Source organism: Anas platyrhynchos, chromosome Z (genome assembly GCF_047663525.1).
Source record: "Anas platyrhynchos isolate ZD024472 breed Pekin duck chromosome Z, IASCAAS_PekinDuck_T2T, whole genome shotgun sequence".
NCBI classification, from domain to species: domain Eukaryota; kingdom Metazoa; phylum Chordata; class Aves; order Anseriformes; family Anatidae; genus Anas; species Anas platyrhynchos.
In genome coordinates this window covers 54,053,142-54,072,704 of record NC_092621.1, presented here as the reverse complement: position 1 = coordinate 54,072,704, position 19,563 = coordinate 54,053,142, and the positions used below count along the sequence as shown (strand labels likewise).

The window sequence follows — 19,563 nt, the reverse complement described above, 5'->3', positions numbered from 1 at the left end:
AGGCGGCTCTGACGTGTCTGCGCCGCGGCGCGGCCCGGCCCGGCCCGGGACAGGAGCGCACAGGGCGGGGCGGGAGGGCTGAAGGAGGGAGGGGGTCGCCGCCGCCGCCGCCGCCGCCACCGTTGGAGCCGAGCCCTGCCGCGCCCCGCCATGTTCAACGTGGAGAGCCTGGAGCGGGCGGAGCTGGGCGAGAGCCTCCTCACCTGGGTGAGTGCCCCCGCAGCGCCGCGCCCGTCCTCTGCTCTCCTCTCCTCTCCTCTCCCCCCTGCCCCCCCCCCCCCAGCCCCTCCGCCATCTCCTCCGCCCCCGTCCCCAACCGGGCGCTGCGGGGAACAAAGGGCCCGGCGCGGCCTCCGGCCCCCCAGCACGGCCGCGGGCAGCCCTGCCTCGCCCACACCGCCCCCGGGGCTCGGGGTGCCCGGCGGTGGGGATGGGGATGGGCGGGGGGGGATTGGGGGGGGTGGGGGGCGAGCAGGTGGCCCAGGAAGTACGGCAGCGGCATGAATAGGGGTGTATACGGCGTAAATGTGTGTGTGTGTGTGTATAAAACAGCATAAAGGTACATTTATACGGCATAAAGGCATATAAAGCAGCATAAAGGTACATATATACAGCATAAAGGTGTATAAAAGAGGATAAAGATACATATATACAGCATAAAGGTGTGTAAAAGAGCATAAAGATACATATATACAGCATAAAGGTGTGTAAAAGAGCATAAAGATACATATATACAGCATAAAGGCACATATATACAGCATAAATATATGTGTGTATATATATAAAACAGCATAAAGATATATAAAATAGCATAAATATATATATATATATATATATGTATATACACCTTTATGCACCTTATATACACCTTTATATATATATATATGTATATGGTTTAGTGGGGACTGTTAGTGTTAGGCCAGAGGTTGGACTCGATGATCTTGAGGTCTCTTCTAACCTAGACGATTCTGTGATACATACAGCATAAAGATACGTAAAACAGCATAAAGGTTCATGTATATATATGTGTATATATATATACACATAAAACAGCATGAAGGTATATATATACAGCATAAAGATACACACACACACAGAGCCCTGGCCACACCGCGGCGTTACGCAGGTCAGAAGGAACAGCTAAACTCCTCTTCTGTTTCCTTCCTTCACGTCCCTGCCAGCCTTTGTGCGTGCACCGTGTCTGGCCCCTCGTCCTGCTGCAGGCTTCCCGTGCTTCGCTCTCGCAGGCGCTGGAGGTGGAAAGACCTGGAAGTGGTGGTCTTTACGAGGAGGTGGCTGTGGCTGCAAGTCCCAGACAGGAAGGGCTCAGAGCAAGGAGAAGGAGGTTGGCTTGCTGGGGGTGATGGAGGAAGATCCGCCGATGCGTGTTGCTAGTTTATCTGTGTGTTTTGAGCTGTTCTAGATGTGCTCCGCTGGTGCTCCCGGGCAGTAAAGCAGCTGTGCTCCTGGGAGAAGCATAAGCGTAAATGCGTGCCCAGCAAACGGTCACGTTCCCAACACCTCCTGAACTCCCCAGGTTCCTGAGTCGCCAGCAAACCAGGTCTTTCCTTTGAGCATGAGGCTGCTGTGCAGAAACACGTGAGCTGCTACAGAATTTTCAGTCAAAGAGGTTGAATTTTCTCTTGTATGGTATTGGTCTATGGTGATTTGGACTGTTGATCCTACCCCTTATCTAGACAAAATAATTAGACTTCAGAGTGTTTTTGAGGTGTAGCATCTCCAGAAATCTGTGTCAAGTCTGAAAAGACTTGAAAACAAAAAACATTCAAATTTGAAGTTATGTAAATACGCCATTCAAATTTCATCTTTAGGTGCAATTACTTCTAAAATCTTGTAATGCTAAGCTATTGGCTAGCTAGCAAGGGAAAGCATAAAATGCAGAGAGACAAGGCAGCGGTTGCTTCCCTCCTCCCCAAAAGAATTCTTTGTGCAACCAAATATGGTACCAAGCAGCGGCTCGTGTGTGTTTTGAAAGCTTGTCTTGTCAACTTCTGCACATGTTCAGATCTAGTGGGAGCTGGATTATTTACTTTGGTAGAAAGTAAAGCAAGAGTCACCAGCCCTTGTCTGTGGAGACCAGGAGGACAAGTATATCGATGCAAAGTCTGTGCCACATTAGTAAAAACTAATACAGATTTTTCTTGCGTTATGGTAAAAGCCTGTGAAAACTGCTAGCAATTTCTTTTTCCATGCTACATTTGATATTGCCACTTAACAAATCAATTGCCTCAATTGCAAAACTTCATTGTTACCCTTGAAGATAATTTGCACTTCCTTTAAAATCTAAGCCATGGAAAACAAAATTACCTTGGGGCAGAAAACTGCCCTGAAAATGTAGATATTTCTCTCTCTAACCTTTCCATTTGTGTTACTACAGTGGGGAAAAAAAAGGTCTTGTGGAGTTGACCATCTATAGGAGTTATTACTCAGCCTTATAGCCATATGACGTATTTGAGCAGTAGTTAGCATTTATTGTCTTTGGCCCTGAAGTTGCATCTATCAGTGAGGTCTATGGTAATGGTCCATGCAGATCCCTTTACGTTTCCACCCTTTCTACCCCATTAAATACTGGGATGTTCAAGAAACTAACTGCTGGCTTTTTGTTGAACAGAAACATTAGTAAATACTTCTTAAGAAGCACTGGAATTAGTCAGCACATTTCTTAAAGGAGTGTATGGGGTTGTGATATTTTTTGGTAATTTCAGTATTTTTGTATGAATGCGACACTTTAATTGGTTCCGTTTTGTTTTTTTTTTTTAAAAAAAAAAAAAGTAGTTTCACTTTCTTCCAAGACAGGCAAAACTTGCAGAAAGGAAGAAAAAGCGATGAAATGTTTAGCCCTCAGTGAAACTAGCTGTATAAACAAGGACTTTTTTTTTTGCCTGGCCTTTCTCTCAAGTCCCACAATGATTCTTGGGAAACCGCTCATTTAGATGGGAAAATAGATCTGTCTTAATTACCATTTACGCACTGGGTCTTTTCCATTGTGCCAGGGAAGTTGTCTGTTCTTAAGAACTGGTTTAACCTCCCAGATTGCTTGCTTCACATTCACATAGAAGTACTTGAACTGGTTTGTCTGTGTTTTAAGTAGAGCAGATAAGGCTTTCCACAGGCCTGAGAACCTGTTCAGCCTAAACTGGATGTTTGCTGGCACGGACACAGGTGAGATGAAACTGCTCCTCCTGCTGCCAACCTGTGATTTTAAAGATCGGTGATGTCCGTCATGTCTTTCACCTTGTGTATCTGAGATTCCTGTTGTGGTTTCTCTAAGCTGGACCAAACTGCTTACCTGTAAATATGTTTAGGTTTATTCTTTAATATTTCACTCCCACCCCCCTTTTTGTGTTGCAGCCTAGCTGGGCATGTAATTCTCAGACTTTTAGCTCTTTGAGAGCTTTGCCAGGTGTGTGCATGAATCATTTTTGTTCAGAATTTTAAGGCAGGAGAGGTTTTGCTTCCTTCCATTTCAGCAGGTGACCGTGATGATCCTTTGATGCAGCCAGGGCAGTAGCAACTAGGGTGAAGCCGAGCGAAGGACTGGGTCCCAACTGCTGGTATCTCAAAGTTGGTATTTATACTTCAGCAGTTTTTGCAGCCCGCTGTAATTGCAGAACTGTTACCCTACCAAAAATCTCCCAGAAGCCTCTTCTGAGACTATTCTAGGCACTGTGGTGTAGTTACCCAGGCAGTGCTGCAGCCAAAGCAGTCTAGAAAAATGTGGCTGTGAGGTAAAGCTGCAATGATTTTAAAATTGCTTCAGCATATCTAATACAGATTCACACCATCTTTTCTAGTCAAAACTTGTGACAGGTCCGCATGAGAACACCTGGATTGTTTTGCTTTCTGTGTAGTCCTGGGAGTGCTGTTCACTCCGATGCATCACTGAGTCATGTCTTAAAACACAAAGAGCTGTCAAACATGCATGTGGCAGTTGCACTGTAATATGCCTCTAGCTGAGATCAGTGATGGGTACAGGCTTTTTGCTGCAGAATCTGGTAAGTTTTCTTAAACACAGAGCTAAGGTCCGATACTGAAAAGATTACTTAGCACTGGTAGGTAAACAGCATGACTCCCGAAGAGGTCATTGCTGGGCAGTTACAAGTAGCAGGTTGCTGTAAAAGTATCATGAACTTTCTTTCCTTCAGGATGGTAAGTAACTCTTATTTGGCCATACACTGCCTCCACCAAGTTGCCAGCTTGCCTGCTTTCCTTCTCTTCTCAAGGCCAAATATATATGCTAGCAAATATATATATGCTATCTGTATGCTGGTAGACATGTTAAAACCTTATAATAAGTGTGAATTTTGTAGATACTGTACAAGGCCACTGTTTTTGTTTCCTATATTTTAAAAACACATCTGCCCACTTACGTGGCATCACTTCTTTGACCTTTCTCCTTTTTGGCTGAACAATCCTCTCAGTACAGCGTATCTCTGTCCTCTGCGTGTTGCCTTTTCCCCATCTGGAAGAGTTTGTCTGTGCTGGTTGGAAATTTAGACACCATGTAAACAAGTGCAGAAACAGATTTTGCTTCTTCAGGAAGGCTGCTGGTAAATGCTGTTTAGGCCTTCTTTTCAGAGAGGATCAAAGCTGCCAGAATTTGCTAGTGAAACTCTGTTTTCCCTTCCTGTTCAATTATCCCCTTTTTTTATACTATGCTGTCCTTGATCCTTGTGCATCTATGCTTTTAAGTACTCATCTGATTTCTTACGAATGCAAAGATTGCTGGAAACAAGTTGGGCCTGTTTAAACTCTCTTTCAACCCTTGATGATTGACCACGAAGCTGTAGGGTTTAATTTTCTTCTGATGATATCATCGCATCAGCATCACTTACCTGTTGAAGAAAAACCGTCATAGTTCAGGAGTGGTTGATTATTCTGGTGGTGACAGCAGATCAGGAAAACAGTGAGGTTTGGAGATGTGACTGTTTGGGCAGAGGATGGAAACACTGAGCTTGCCTTGCCAGCATTTGTGGAGCACAGGCCGAGGTATCTGGCAGATCACAGCCCCTCTATCTGCTGCAGCAGACCAGTAGGTTGGGCTGCCTTTCTTTCTTTTGATGACCTCTCACGAAGATGTCAAAGAGTGTGTTGTTGCACTCTTTTAGGTGTGGTTGTCTGTGAGACTCATGCTCTGAGCGTATGGTTTACAGTGTTTGAAGGCTCTGGGGTATCTGGCACTGCTGCTGGGTGATAGGGATTTTTGGCCTGTTGTTGAGAGATCAAGGAGGGGCAGAACAACTTCCCTTAAAGACTGCTGACAACTGATACACAGCTGATAATGTGTGAATATCATAATTAAAGATGATAAAATACATTTTGCATGTGTTACTTTTTTCCTCTTTAGTCTCAAATGTGTCAACAACAGGAAGACAGGGTAAACACAGCATCTGGGAACTGCAGACATTCTTCGTGCATGCATTTTAACAGTGTTAGCTTCTGGTTCTTCATGGCCTTGTCACTAATTCTGCCTTTTTTTCAATTCATTCCTTTCTGAAGAGCTATTGTATAGTGGTGGCACATTCATAACAATCAGTGGTTCTCTGGAAGGAAAAAAACAACACAAAACACACAGCATTTTGGTGTGATTCAGTATGTGCTCAGTTTCAGTTCTGCCCCCTCACTTTTCCAGGGGGATTGCGAGATGCTGCTAGGAGAAGAAGCAGGTTTTTCTGCAGAGAACCGTGAACCTTAAGCAGTACAAAGGACACAACTGTTAGCTTGTTAATCTTGAAGTGGGAGGTGAGGAGAGGAGCTCGTTTCCATCTTTTTGAAATAGTTAAACGGTTAATTGGTGAATATTTAAGCTGGGAATTTGGCACAATTGTCATTGTCTTTATTCCGAGACTGTTTTAAGGCTCTTGAACTGGATGATGAATATTCTGAGGCTGTGTTCTTCCTGAACAGAAAACAGAAAGAAGTCTTTTCTGTGATGTGTTTGATGTTGGTAGAGCAATTGCAGATAGAAATTGTGGAGCAGGGGAGAGGGGAAAAAAAGGGGCCCAAGACTCAAGTGCACTTATTGCTGCCTGTGTTTTTGGGTGGGCTGTGGCATTGTGACAGTTCAGAGAGACTTAACCAGCTTTGGTTGTCTTCCAACTTCAAAGTTCAGGTTTGCTTGAGCAATTTAATTCGCAAGTCCACTTTATGAATTAAAAACAGCAAAAAAAGTTTGGCCATACAAAAAAAGTTTGGCCATACAACAGCTTACACTAGCACAAGGTTAAGGCAAGAATGCATGGCTGGAAGCATGGGGAAGAGGGTAGCAGTGTCCTTTTTGTGGCTTCTGTTGCCAGCAGCCTGGTGGGCCCTGCCACACAGGGAAGGGGATTAACTCCTTCCCCAACCTGCTGGTGATGGCTTTCTGCCATGCAGAGCATGCACGTGCTGTTCTCTTGGCTGTCTTGCTTTGCCATATGTGACTTATGCATTCCCGTGAGTTCCCTAGTGCTTCTTGCTCATAACAATGAACACAAGATAACATGGAAAGGATGAGGAGGGCTTTGATGGAGAGAAAAGCTCTCTGAGGTTGGGGGATCTATCATTACACTCCTGCAAGTGGCAGGCAACAGCTTCTGAATTGATACAGAGCTGGAGTTTGAATGAGCTAGCTCAGGCTGTAAAGCAATGGCAGCTCCACAGTGGAGGCGTGCAGGAAATGGTTATGGGGTGCTGGGTGTAGTGGAGCAGGTATTGCACAAGTGGATGCATTATAAAGCTGATGATAATATGCTTCAACCCTGAAATTGGTAGGGCTTTTTCACATCATTTAGCTGCAAGATTATTTGCAGTGCTTCGTGTCCTCTGCAGAAGTCCTGTTGGCTGTTCAGAGCTACATTTCTCAGGGTGGCTAAGTTTAAGCTCCTCAGCTAGATACCAACTGTGCATCCATACCGTGCGTGAGAGGCATTAGAAGGTCTGGGAAATTAATTTCACTGATTCCAGAGCTGCAAAGTATTAAATAGGCCTTTCTTCTGTTCTGAGGTTGCATAAGACAATGCTTTGAATTACTTTGTTCGCCATGGTATCAAGGTATCCACAGTTTCGTTTCAGGGTAGAAATGAGCACCAATATGTTTATGTTTAGCTGCAACAGATTATGATTGTTCTATCAATTTTAGTGCCCCTTTGGTGCTCAAAAGAAAACAAACAAGCAACAGGACTTCCACACTGAGAAGTGTTTTAGCTGATTTTATTTTGTGGACAACACTGAAGGGTGGCAGCTTGTTCCACAGTGACTGTGGTCTTTCTTGAGGGATCATGGAACTGGTGCAACCTCTGACAATACTTGTTACGCATACCTAAACAATCTCCATGAAGTCCAGGGGAAAGTTTGCTGAAATAAAAATCCTAAAAACAGAAGAGACTTGAACTGTGAGATATGCCAATTTTAGTGGTGTGCTATACATCTGTGTTACCAGCTGTAGAATCTGTTAAGTCTGAAATTTTATCGTGATGAAAACTTACAGCAATTTCTTTCTGAATCCCATCTTTTAGGTGCTAAGTCACTCTTGTGATCCTGTGAAGACTGTGTGTTTCCACACTGATCAGAAAGCCTGTGCAGATGATATTTCAGTCCAGCTTGGTACTGTTGAATTCATCTTCTGTGCCTTTGGAGGAGAGCTTTTTATTCCACTTGTCAACAGAGACAGCACTTTTCATTTAAATTATAGCTGCAAGAAGGTGGAGTTGCGGGCTTTAAATAGGTATTCTTCTTTCCCTGTATTTTGCAAGGGGAAAGCTGTCATTATGTTCATCTATTTTTTTAAATAATACTAGAAATGTGTATAAATCTGGACTCCTAGTATGCTAAGTTCTTTTGTCTACCATTGTCCAGGAAGCTAAAGGACTTTGCCTTGCTGCCTGTGCTTTATCTTAGTAAGGATCAATTCGAGCATTTTTGCCTGGTGCTATTCAGGTCTCTAGTAGTCTATCAGTCTTCATTTAAGACAAAAGGAATTTTGTCTTTTGCTCATGGAACATTCTGCTTTTAGAGAACAGTTTCATTTTCCTTCTTTCATTAATCTTAAGATACCACCATTCTATGGCATGCATCATCACACAGGCTTCTTCTATAAGTCAAGAGTGCTAAATACAGAAGATATCCTGTGCTTCCTGTGCTTGGTTGTTAATGCTGTATCGCTGTTTTCAACTCAAGGTAGTACAGAAGTGAGCCTTTACGCTGTTTGCCAGAAGAAACTGGTGGCTGGCCTCCTTCCTATAAGCCTTGCCATCTATATTTCTCCATGAGAAGGTGTTTCTAGTTTTGAGGCACTTTTTTTTTTTTGAGTTGATAAGGTTCATTGGTGCTCGGTGGAGTGTGAATGTGTGTATCCTATAAATCTGAGTGTCATGGTCATGTTCTGGCAGTTCAGCATTTACTAATCTAATAGTAAATTAGATTGTATAGGTTGTATCTAAATAGGTTATATTTTGTGAAAATAATAAAAATCATAAATGGGTAAGTACTACTTTTAAGTAAAATATGATAAAGTTGGTGGAAGCTCAGAAAAAATGTTGATTTAGTGTACAATGTTAGGCCTTCATGCTAGGTCTTGTATTTTAGTTTTATCATCGCAAATGATCTCTAGTATTCTTTTTTTTTTTTTTTTTTTATCAGCTAGCATGTTTAGCTTTGAGCTGAAAACAGGGATATGTTCCTTTTTTCCCTGGGAGTTCATAGATCAGTTTTTCTTCTTGTGCATGTTTCTGAAATGGTTAAACCAAACATCATTCAGACCTGAGTTTCTGTTCACTGTGTCTTAATGTGTCAGACTTGAATGTTTGAGTTCACACTATTTTAATGTCAGTGGCAATATAGTGCAGTAAGAACTGTTTCTTGATATTATGGCTCACCCATCTCACAGTGCTTTAGTAAGTTAGCTTTAGTCAGGGTATCTCACCTACTTTCTGCACTGTCCCGTCCCCCGTCCCCCCCCCCCCCCCCCCCCCCAAAAAAAAAAATAGTTTCTGTGGAAAATGTAAGCTGTGTAGGGAGCATTTTTGGTGAGTTCTTTCAAAGCTTTGACATCTGACTTGTTCAAGTATTAGGCATCCAAAACTGTACATATGAGAAGTGATTTAATAAAAATAATATTCATCTCCCTGGAAGAGTCTTAATTCTGGCCAGTGTACTGGGTTTACATGGTAAGGTTTTGCTAGCAGGGGGCTGCTGAGCCCAGCAGCTGCCCCATGTTAGCTACAAAAGGGCCCCGCTGCTGGCCAGAGCTGAGCCATTAAGTGATGTCGTTTGTGCCTCTGTGAGAGCAGATTTAAGAAAAGGGGGAAAAAATGCTAGGCGACAGCAGCTGGGAGAGAGGAGTGAGAAATTAGAGCTATATCCCTGCAGCCCCCAGGTGAGTGCCGCAGGAGGTGCTGCAGGCAGGCAGGCAGCAGCAGTTCCCCTGCGGGCTGTGCAGGGAGAGGCCCCTGGTGGAGCAGGCTGTCCCCCTGCAGCCCATGGGTCCCCCATGGAGCAGATCTCCACGCTGCAGCCCCCCCATGGGTGGAGGAGCCCCCGCTGGAGCAGGTGGATGTGGCCTGGAGGAGGCTGCGGCCCATGGAGAGCCCCCGCAGGAGCAGGCCCCGGGCCGGAGCTGCAGCCCGTGGAGAGGAGCCCACGTGGAGCAGGGGCAGAGAGGGACCGAGAAGGAGTGGTGGAGATGAAGCGCCAGGGACTGGTTTCAGCCCCCATTCTGAAGGGAGAAAGTAGAGGAGGGTGGATGGAGGGAAGGTGTTTTTTGCTTTTAGTTCTTACTGTTCTAGTCTGCTAGTGACAGGCAATAAATTATATTAACCTCCCCATGCTGAGTCTCATTTTGCTCTGGTAGTGATTGTTGAAGAGTCTCCCTGTCTTTATCTCAAGCCATGAGCTTTTCATCATGGTTTCTCCCCCTGTTCATCTGAGGTGGGGAAGTGGGAGAGCTGTGTGGTGGAGCTTGCCATCAGTGTGAAATTACAACAGCCAGGACTGTAAAGACCTTGTTTAGCTATTTGAGTGCCTAACATAAAGTTGGTTTGCAATTCTTTGAGATTTTAGTAAATAGAGTTCAACAACGTAATAATCACTAAAAACATACCAAAATCTAAATCTGTGAATAAAACTGCTGCTTGTCTGAGCAGTCTGCATAAAGCAGACAAGGCTCTTCTATCTTGGAAAGCAAGAAAAGATAGTAGTGTATGGCAGAAGATAGCAGTGCTGCCAACTGGCTGGAGAAAAATGGGTGAATGAAGAAACCTTGCTGAGGTGCTCCTGAAGCACTGTACCAAGTTACAGGATAGGAATCCCGTTCCCCTTCTGACAGGTATGGCTCAGTACAGGAATTTGGAATTTGAGCAGAAGCTTCCTGTATCAGGTAATTAGCTTACCGTCCTGAGAAATATTGATCGTCTGTTTTTCTCCAGGCATCGAGGCTGAGTGAAAAGTGTTTAAGTGGGGTACTTGCAGATCTCACTGATAGTACTGGGTGAATGTGTGGGGAAAGAAATACGCAGCTCTCCTCCAATTACTCTTGGTACTGGCTTGTGGAGATCTGTATCCCTACCACTGAGATGGGTTCTTGTCTTCCTCTTGCTCATTTTAGTCACTTTTTCCATCTTAGTTGTGTGCTTTGTTTCATTTGTGGTGATAGAGCACTGATGTAGGCTGTATAGTGCAGCTAGTTGTAATCTTGCATAGGCATTTCCAAAAACATAGTTGTTAATGGATAAATAGTTCTAAAGCAGTGTTGGAGAGTACTCTGCTCTGAAAAATAACTATCTGGAAACTGGGGATTACCTTTTGTTGCCTTTATGTATAAGGTAACCAGTGTTTTTGTGAGCTAAGTACCTCTGATACAGATTTCAGGTATTACTACAGAAGAATACATGACAGATTTATTGTGCAGATGTACCAGCAATAAAAAACAAGCTATGGATAGACCGTGCAAGGAACAGGTCTTTCATTAACTCTAGCCTTGAGAAGTGAAGGGTCCTAGAGAGCTTTTTTTGTCTTTTTGTTTGATTTGGTTTGTTTGTCCTGTGTTCGTCTTCTTCCTGCTTCATGAGGTGCTGGATATCCCATCACAAATTTTATCCTGGTCTTCAGCTAGTGTATTTGAGAATCGAGTGTTTGTTCAGTTCTCTGACCTTCATGTAAGATTATTTTTTCATGAAACATGTTTCTCCCTCCTATCCCTGGTAGCTAACAAATCCTGACTAGCTGTGTGTGTAATGTGGAACTGCAACTCAGGTCATCCAGTGTCCTGAGTTTCTGCAGCAATTATTTACTCCCCAGTTACAGACCCCTTTGCACTGAAACATTCACCTGCTACTCTTTTTCAGTTTTGTATAAAAATTGACAGCACATGCTCATGGCCTAGTGAATTGGTGCCCTGGTTTAATATTTTTACCAAGGAAAAAACAACTACCATGTAACAAGAGAAAAGGCTTATGGAAAATGTGAAGGCCTTGCTGGGGCAGCTGCTGTGATACAAGTGGTGTTTTTCTGTTTGGTTGTTTTTGTTCATTTGTATTTTTTTTTGTTTGTTTGTTTTCCCCCTATCTGTCTTGGCAGTTAGTTCACCTAGTTTGTCAAGGTTCCTTAATAGTGGTACAAGATGTGCGAGGGGGAAAAAAAGAAGGATCGTAATAGGGAGTGGGAATGAATTTACAGCTTTGGGGAGTAAGAAATGAGGGCAGTATTGCAAACACTCAAGAAGAAGGAACAGTTCCAGCAGGCTGAGAGAGAAGTCTTCCAGGGGAAGCACATTACAATGCACAGGAAGGGCAGTGCGTCAACATCCATTGCTGAATAGCTCTTTAGAGGCACACAAAAAATTACTTGGTTCTCTCTCTCTCTGCAGTTGGACTCCGCTTCAGCATTGCCGCATTCTTGTCATTCTTCTCCCTTCTGGAAAATGGATTCTGCTGCTTCTTAAGAGTGCCTCAGCTTTTTGCAGAACGATCTGAGAATGGACTAGGAGTTTAAATTTGACACAAGTGTTTAAATTTTGTGTAGTTTTGGAGGGAAGAAAATACGTTCCTTTCATGTATCTGAAGGATATGAAAAAGATAAAGGGCTTTTTAGAGCCAAATACAGGCTTTGTAGTATAAATTTGACACCTGAGTTGAAATATTATGCAGTGTATTCCTTTCCTATGCAAGCAAATACATTTTAATTTTGTAAGAAATATATGTGAAGAACTAAGTTGGGAAATTATTTTTAAATTTTCTTTCTGTTCTGTGCCATCTAATAAAAAAGCATTATTGTCCTCAGTTCCAGTTATGCATGCATGAGTGTGGAATAAAGAGTTCGGACTGGAAACCTGAGCCGTTCTGCTCCTCACTGAGAGTTTTGACCTTTTCTTACTTATAAAGTATGATGATAAAATTAGTTACAAAACTGCAGAGATTATGCACCTTGTTGTTCTGTCTCTTAGAAATAGGCTTGGCAACCTCCCTTCTTGGCTCAGAGTGGTACTATCTCTCACCTACACTCCTTATTTAGTCAAAGAGGTATTTCATATGTCAAGATGCAAAATTAATTTCAAGAAACTAAATTCATTTGCAGTACTTGTGAAGACCACCTTAATGTCAGTATTTCTTATTTGAAAATATTGTTTTACTTTGTCTAGTTTCAAAAAAAAAAGCAGTAAACTTCTTAGGTTAATTTTTCATTTGGCGATTGTACAGCAGACTAAGGATTGAAATTTTGGTAATTTAAAGGAATAGTATAGAAAACTTGGAACAAGTTTACATGTTTATGCTTGAAATTTTTACCCTTATAAGATCTTGAACTTCATCAAGTATAATCATCCACACAGTCATTACAACCTCTTTCACTGGAGCGAAAGTGTCATTTCCTATTTTAAATTATTTGTGGATTTGGGCACAGAATTGGCTCTGTGTTGCTTTGATAGTGTTGACATAATTCAGAGACTATAGGTAAGCTGAAGTTTCTGGCAAAATAGCAGTTTGATTTTATATCCTATTGTGTGGTGTTTTTCATGTTGCCTTTTTTTTTTTTTTTTCCAACCCACCCACAATGATTTTTGCCTTATGTCTAGTTCGTCTATTAGGGCTTCTGGATTCTCTGGAGGAGAAGTGACAAAATGTGTACTTCAAATCAAGCTACATAAAAATTGACTTAGTCTGTTTTGGATGCCATACTGTAGATTTTGTTCTTGTCGTTTTGGACCATGTGCATCATTCATGACTTTTCACAGGTAGCTGCTTAGCCTGGTCACTGAACATGTTCCAAAAGTTCACTGGTTTTGGCCCTTGATGGACATGATTGCTGCTTTTTTCCTAATGAAATGTTGTGTTTTTTTTTCCTTCCTGAGCAAAGGGAAGAAAGGAACACACACTGAGGGGCTCCTTCTCCAAATTAATTTTAAATGGCAATGTTGCTAAAGTGCTTATTTTATGTTATGAGAATCTGGATATTGTGCTTTTGATTTTTGAGAGCTTTCTCCACAAAAAAAAAAAAGGTCATACATTATTTCTTGTAATGTGAATTGCAGTGTATTGTAAGATATGTATTCAGAGGGCTTTTATTGGGAAATGGCTTGTACCAACATTAGCATTTCAAGTACCACTGAAGTGGGAAGGTTGTACAACGTGTTCAGGAAAAATGGTCGGTATACCTAATGCTTATGTAGCCTGAAGTTGCAAGCTGTCTTGTAGGCTTTCTTATCTCTGACACATGCAAGTGGTGCTTCCTACGAAGAAGCCCAGGCTTCCCTGGAAGGAGAATAAAAGCAGAGAGCACTAAGCAGATATTCTCCAAATGTCATGTCACAAAAACCATTTCCAGAAAATCCATCTGCATCCCCAAAAAATAACGTTCATGTAAAGTAAACGATCAGGTAACTTAGACCAGTTGAAAAGACTGTGCTGAAGCGATGTCTTTTCCACATCAATGGAGAAAGGGAAAAAAGAGCTTTCCCTGGCATTTTTGTACACTTTTTGCTGCTGTGGTGGGGGGAGGGTTGCAGATAGCCTGTAGGCTGTATGCATGTAAATGGAGCAGAAGAATAGAAACCATAAAGAAATTAAGTGTATCGATGAGTGGGTTTTTTTGTTAAGAGATTGCTCTTGCTCCTGCATAATTCCTTACTTCTAGAATAATACACAGCATCCTTACAAAATTAGATTTGTCTCAGTAACTGTGTTCAGCGCACAGTCTGTAGGGGCAATTTGTTATGAACTAGCTCATCTTTAGGCGTAAGTAATTCTGTCATCGAACAGCTCAGTCATAATGGCCTTGCCATTCCCCTTTTATGCTTCTGAATAACAGCACTTCTGTATCATTGCTTCCATCTGAAGATCAGAGGCTTCTCATGATATGGACTATAATGCCTGTCACTGTGTTAATTAAATGCACTGAAATAATTAGAACGCTAGTACTCTATGGACCTGCCAGGGCTTAGCAGCATTGTGCTTTTCTCCTTTATCTGATATTAGGAGCAGTTAAGTTTGGAGTATGTGTGTCTGTGTGAATTTGGTCTTGTGGCTGTGGAGAACCTGGGAGAATTTTGCGTAATTAGGGTTACTTTTAAAATACGTGATACTTACGTATGTTCATTGGGAGGAAGTACTTGAATATATGCTCCAGAAGGACTTAAAGGGGAGACAGTCCAAGTAAAATGCTGTGGGAAAAATGCCTTTTGGGGACTGTCCTGTTGTCAAGCAACATTTACAGCATTTGTGCTTACAAAAACAAAGATGCTAAGCCATGTCAGTAGTTCATTTCTTTAATTGTGATTAAACCTAAAGTTTCACACTCTTTAATATATACACCAAATGTGTTGAGTTTACTCTGCCTGTTTGCTCTTTGGTAGCTTTTTTTTTTTTAGTTTTAAAAATTCCTTGACATTGAAGTGAAAGAAGATAACTTTTTTTGTTCTCCCTCAGATCCAGACGTTCAATGTCGAGGCACCATGCCAGACTGTGGAAGATTTAACGAATGGGGTTGTGATGGCGCAGGTTCTTCAGAAAATGTAAGAAATAATTTATCTAATTATTTAAATACACATGGTTTTATTTTCTACATAAATTTAACTGGTGTGAATGTATTTTAGTTCAAACGTGGCCGGTATTTCATTAGGACCTGTCTATTCCTATGTTTAGATAGTAATTTAACCTGGAACATGTCTAATATGCTTTTTTTTTTTTTGTTAGTTTTCAAATAACTATCTTAAGGGTAAAGGAAAATATATTAAGTTTTCTTTGAGGAAGGTATTTATTCAATTCTAATCTTACTGGAAAGTAAATTGGGTTAAAGGTAAGCTTGGAAGTTCAAAACACTTTTTTTTTGTAAAAGTTGGAACCAGTGCAAGGTAACGTATTGACTCTGATCCTTGCTTGAAAAGCAGTGTACTGGTAATGTTAGAGTCAGTTTCAAGCAAGAAAACTTCAGTGATAAACTGAATAAAACTGTCAATTTGGTTGTTTGCAGAGATTCTGTATTCTCAGGGGTAAGTGGAAAAAATAATAGTCGTTGCACTAGATAATGGTTTTGTTTTCTTGAACTGTAAGGTCACAGAGGATAAAACGTGTTAGTTCAGCATCTCGGTGTAATGTAGGATGTGTTGGGGGACTACAGGTAAGAATCTAAAGTGTAGCAATTTATATCCAGATTTACTTATTTTCACAGAAACACAACTTCTTATTGCTGATCAGAAGCTTTAGCAGCACTTACCAAAGACAGTAGTCCAAATTGAGTATGTCAGTCCTACAGACCTTTTTTTGTCTTTCAAAAAGATAAGTTTTATTTCCTTCAAATGTTAAGATGCTGTGATGGTTTCAGTCCAATGGACAACTAAACTCCACCACAACCATTCTCTCACTCCCCCCTCCTCAAAGAGAGAGGGCAGGAGAAAATATGATGGAGAAAGAAAAGGCTCATGAGTTAAGGATAATTTAATTACAGGGAAAAGAAAAAAAAAGCGAAGGCTTTGTGGGAGCAAACAGAGGAAACAATTATTCTCGGCTTCCAATCAGCAAGTGAGGTTTGTCTACGTCTTGGGAAGCAGAGCCTCAATCTGCATCGTGGTTGTTCAGGAGGAGAGATGAGAGCACCCCTTGGGTTACATCAAAGAGTCTGGAACAGGCAAAGTTGGAAGGCATCTCTGCAGTGCCTGGACCAGCCCTGCTTCTTGAAGCAGCATCTGCCAGAGGAGGCTGCCCAGGACTGTGTCCAGTTAGGGATTTGAGTGTGCTGAAGGAAGGAGACTCCACAGGTTCCCTGTGCAACCTGTGTAAGTGTCCAGTTGTCCTCACAGCGAGAACAGTAACAATAGCAACAAAATAAAATAAAAACTCCTTACTTTTAAATAGGAGTTACTGTCTTTCACTGCCTCTTGTCTGTTTGCTGGATGCCACTGAGAAGGTTCAGGTTCCTTCTTCATACTCTCACATCAAGTATTTATATATAGGATTGATGAGATTCCATTGACCGTTCTTTTCTTGAGGCTAAACAGATCCAGCTCACTCAGCTTCACCTCCCATGACAGATGCTTCAGTCCTTTAATCATCTTAATGGCTCTTTGCAGAGCTTTCCTCTGTGTCCCTGTCTCTCTTACTGGTGAGCCCAGAAATAAGGTTTCGGATGTGGCCTCACACTGTGGTTTAGCCTGGCAGGCAGCTGAACGCCACAGAGCTGTTTGCTCACCCCTCCACCCTCACCCAGTGTGAATAGGGGAGAGGATTGAAACGTGCAAGAACTTGTGGATTGAGATAAGGACAGTTTATTAAGAAAGAGAACAAAAAAGGAGAGAAGGAAAAGGTGGGAAAGAAAAAGCAATAACAACAAAGAGAAGAAACAAATGCACAGTGCAGTTGCTCACCACTGCTGACCAATGTCATAGCTAGTCACCATGCAAAGGCAGATCATTGGGCTAAATCCCCCCACTCCTTCCAAACACTCCTTCCAGTCTTGTGTTATCTGAAAACTTGCACGCTGTTCTATCATCTAGGTCCCTATTAAAGATGTTAGGGCTGACCCTTGGGTGTGCTGCTAGTGGAGTGGCCTCCAACAGGGATTCATGCTTATAACCATTAAAGGCTGGCTGTTCAGCCACTTTGCAGCCCACCTGACTTCCCACTTACCTATCCCATGCTTTGTTAGCTTGTCTATGATCAAAGTGTCCTGATCAGATGGTCTGTAGCAGCCATGCATAGCACCTGTGGTTGTCTGCCTGGTCATGTTAACCGATAAGCTTTTAGCTGGCTCATCATCCATCCCAAAGCAGAGCACATGCATTCCTGCTGCTCTGTCACATTAAAGGCATCGCCCCCTCTCTGCCTTCCAAACCTGTTCTTCCTAACGAGCCTGTTTCTATCCATGGCAGCAGTCTAGTAGTGTGAGCTACCCTACTGTGTCCCCATGATCCCAATGAGACTGTGGCCTTGTAATTTTCCTGTTTCCTCCTATTTGTTTTCAATGCTGCATGTATTAGACACTTCACATTGGCAGACAGTCAAGCTGATTCCCAAGAACAAGTTTGAGAGCTTTCACTGTAATTATTCTCTGTAGACACTTTATTATTCGTGTGATTGGAGTGACCTGCATTAGATGACAGGTCAGTCAGGAGATGGGGAGGGCCTCCATTCATTGCAGCAGGGGGTTGCACCTGCTAATTAACACTTATCACATCCCTCCAGAGCTGCTTTGTGGGCAATGTGTACAGGACACTCAACTAGTTAATGGTCAAAAGACAAATTTACTGCCTAGACTGGAGAGAAAAAAAATCTTAAACTACATTATCCTTGTTCCATTGAGAAGAATAAGCTGGTGCTTCTGTGCAGCATGATCCATGAAATTCAGGTGTTTTTCAGCATAGCTGCTCCTCACCTTCCACCACCTTTAGGGTTCTCCAGTAATGTGTATACATAAAGGGGAGAGAATTTTGGCAAGTTTTATAGGAAATGTCCTGATGCACCCAAAAATTCATGTTTAAAAGGTGACTGAAATAGCAGATTAATGCACCAAGTGAGAATTCCTCCCCAAAGTTCTCAGGGAATGAAGAAGATGCAGGTGGTGAAGAACACAAACTGAATGAGGCAGAGCATTGACAAAAATTGAGGGATGTTGTTCTTGTCCAGTCCTGTGGTTATATTTCCATAGGAGAGTAAGGGTAGCTTTTCTTTTTAAAAAAGTTCTAAAGTTTGAGGGTGTAAACTCACTATTCTTTCTATTTTTCAACCTCTACCTTCATGTGAAGTTTCCATTGGAACTTGTCATGGCAGGCAGTAGTGAAATCATGACAAAATAAAGTCACTAGTTTATGATAAGGAAGAGTTTCAGGGAATAATTTTAATAATAATAATAAACTACCCGTACCTTGTGTCATTTCTTTAGAAGAAGCCAGCAGTTCCTTCCATTTTGAAGTCAGTTTTTCTTAATATTTTTATGCTAAAGGTGGTGTCCCATGTTTGTAAGTAAGGACCATTGAGCAGAAATGCCAACGTACATAACAGATTTTTTTTTTTTTTGCAATAAACCTGCTGGAAGATGCTGTGAGAAGGAAAGGATAGAGAGGCAATTACACCTTCAGAAGCTTTTCAGAAATGTAGTGTGTGATAACATATGACAGAAATTTGAATTATGTGAGCAAGAGCAAGCATTTTACTTACAGATTTGGGTTTTAATAAACAGGTTGTGGTTTAAAAAGCACAACAAAATAGTGAAAGACATCGTTCTTTTTGTCATAAAGCCTTTATCGTTAAATTTCAGGTTAAAGTGTCATTGAATGGAGTTCTCCAGTGCTAATAAGTTTCTTCTAAGAAATACATTCAGCCTATGTTTTAGCCTGTATTTATTGTATTATTCCTTAATATATACTGTTCATATGAGTTCAGATAGGAAAGTTACTGTTCTCTCTGATTCAAATTGTACAGTAAGATAAGGTAAGTAAAGATTGGAAGCAGAAGTGGGTGGTTCAAGTTGTCTGAGTAGGCTGTCTGGCTAAAATCATGTTGCTTATCCAAGCAGATAGAAGTGCCATAGCTGGCTTCCAGATTGCATCATCTTTTTTGGGTGGATTTTTTACCACTAATATTGCTCATCTGTTTCTTACTGTCCACTGGTATCCCCAGAAAAGCATATTTCTCTGTTTTATACTACAGCTTAAAATTTTCATTTCATCTCTCTCTGAAGACTGTTCAGTACCAGGTGTTCCTCTTCTTTTAGTTCTTTCTTTTTCAGTCATTTGGGCCTTGGTAGATATGGAAGATGGTATTTGTTTTCATTTGTCATCTGAGCATTGTGCCCCCCTTAATGAATTATTCATTTATAATATTATTATACATTGCAGCATGCTGTGTATGTTTTGACACATGCAAAAAGCAAAAGCCATGCTTTTATGTGTCCCTAGTGGAGAGATCTCTTTGTAAACAGACATCTCCTAAAGCAGCTTACTGTACCACTGTTAAAATGAGTAATAATCATGTGTTATACTACATGTTCAGTGGGCTGGTTTTCTTTTCTTCAAAAGAATATTTCTGTCTCTTGGCATCTATGATTTGGAGAGATGATTGCTTAAATAAAGGAAAATTTGCA

General features: G+C 41.7%; 1 protein-coding gene across 3 annotated transcripts in view; it reads left to right on the top strand.

Annotated features, from left to right (window-relative positions):
- Position 1: 1 nt before the first annotated feature.
- HOOK3 (hook microtubule tethering protein 3) overlaps positions 2 to 19,563 on the top strand; it is an 86,920-nt gene continuing 67,358 nt past the window's right edge. For all 3 annotated transcript variants that reach the window (XM_072031447.1, XM_038170794.2, XM_038170795.2), the window contains exons 1-2: positions 2 to 207; positions 14,916 to 15,001. In XM_072031447.1, coding sequence (XP_071887548.1) covers positions 151 to 207; positions 14,916 to 15,001 — 143 coding nt within the window. In that variant the 5' untranslated portion in view covers positions 2 to 150. The remainder of the gene's footprint in view (positions 208 to 14,915; positions 15,002 to 19,563) is intronic.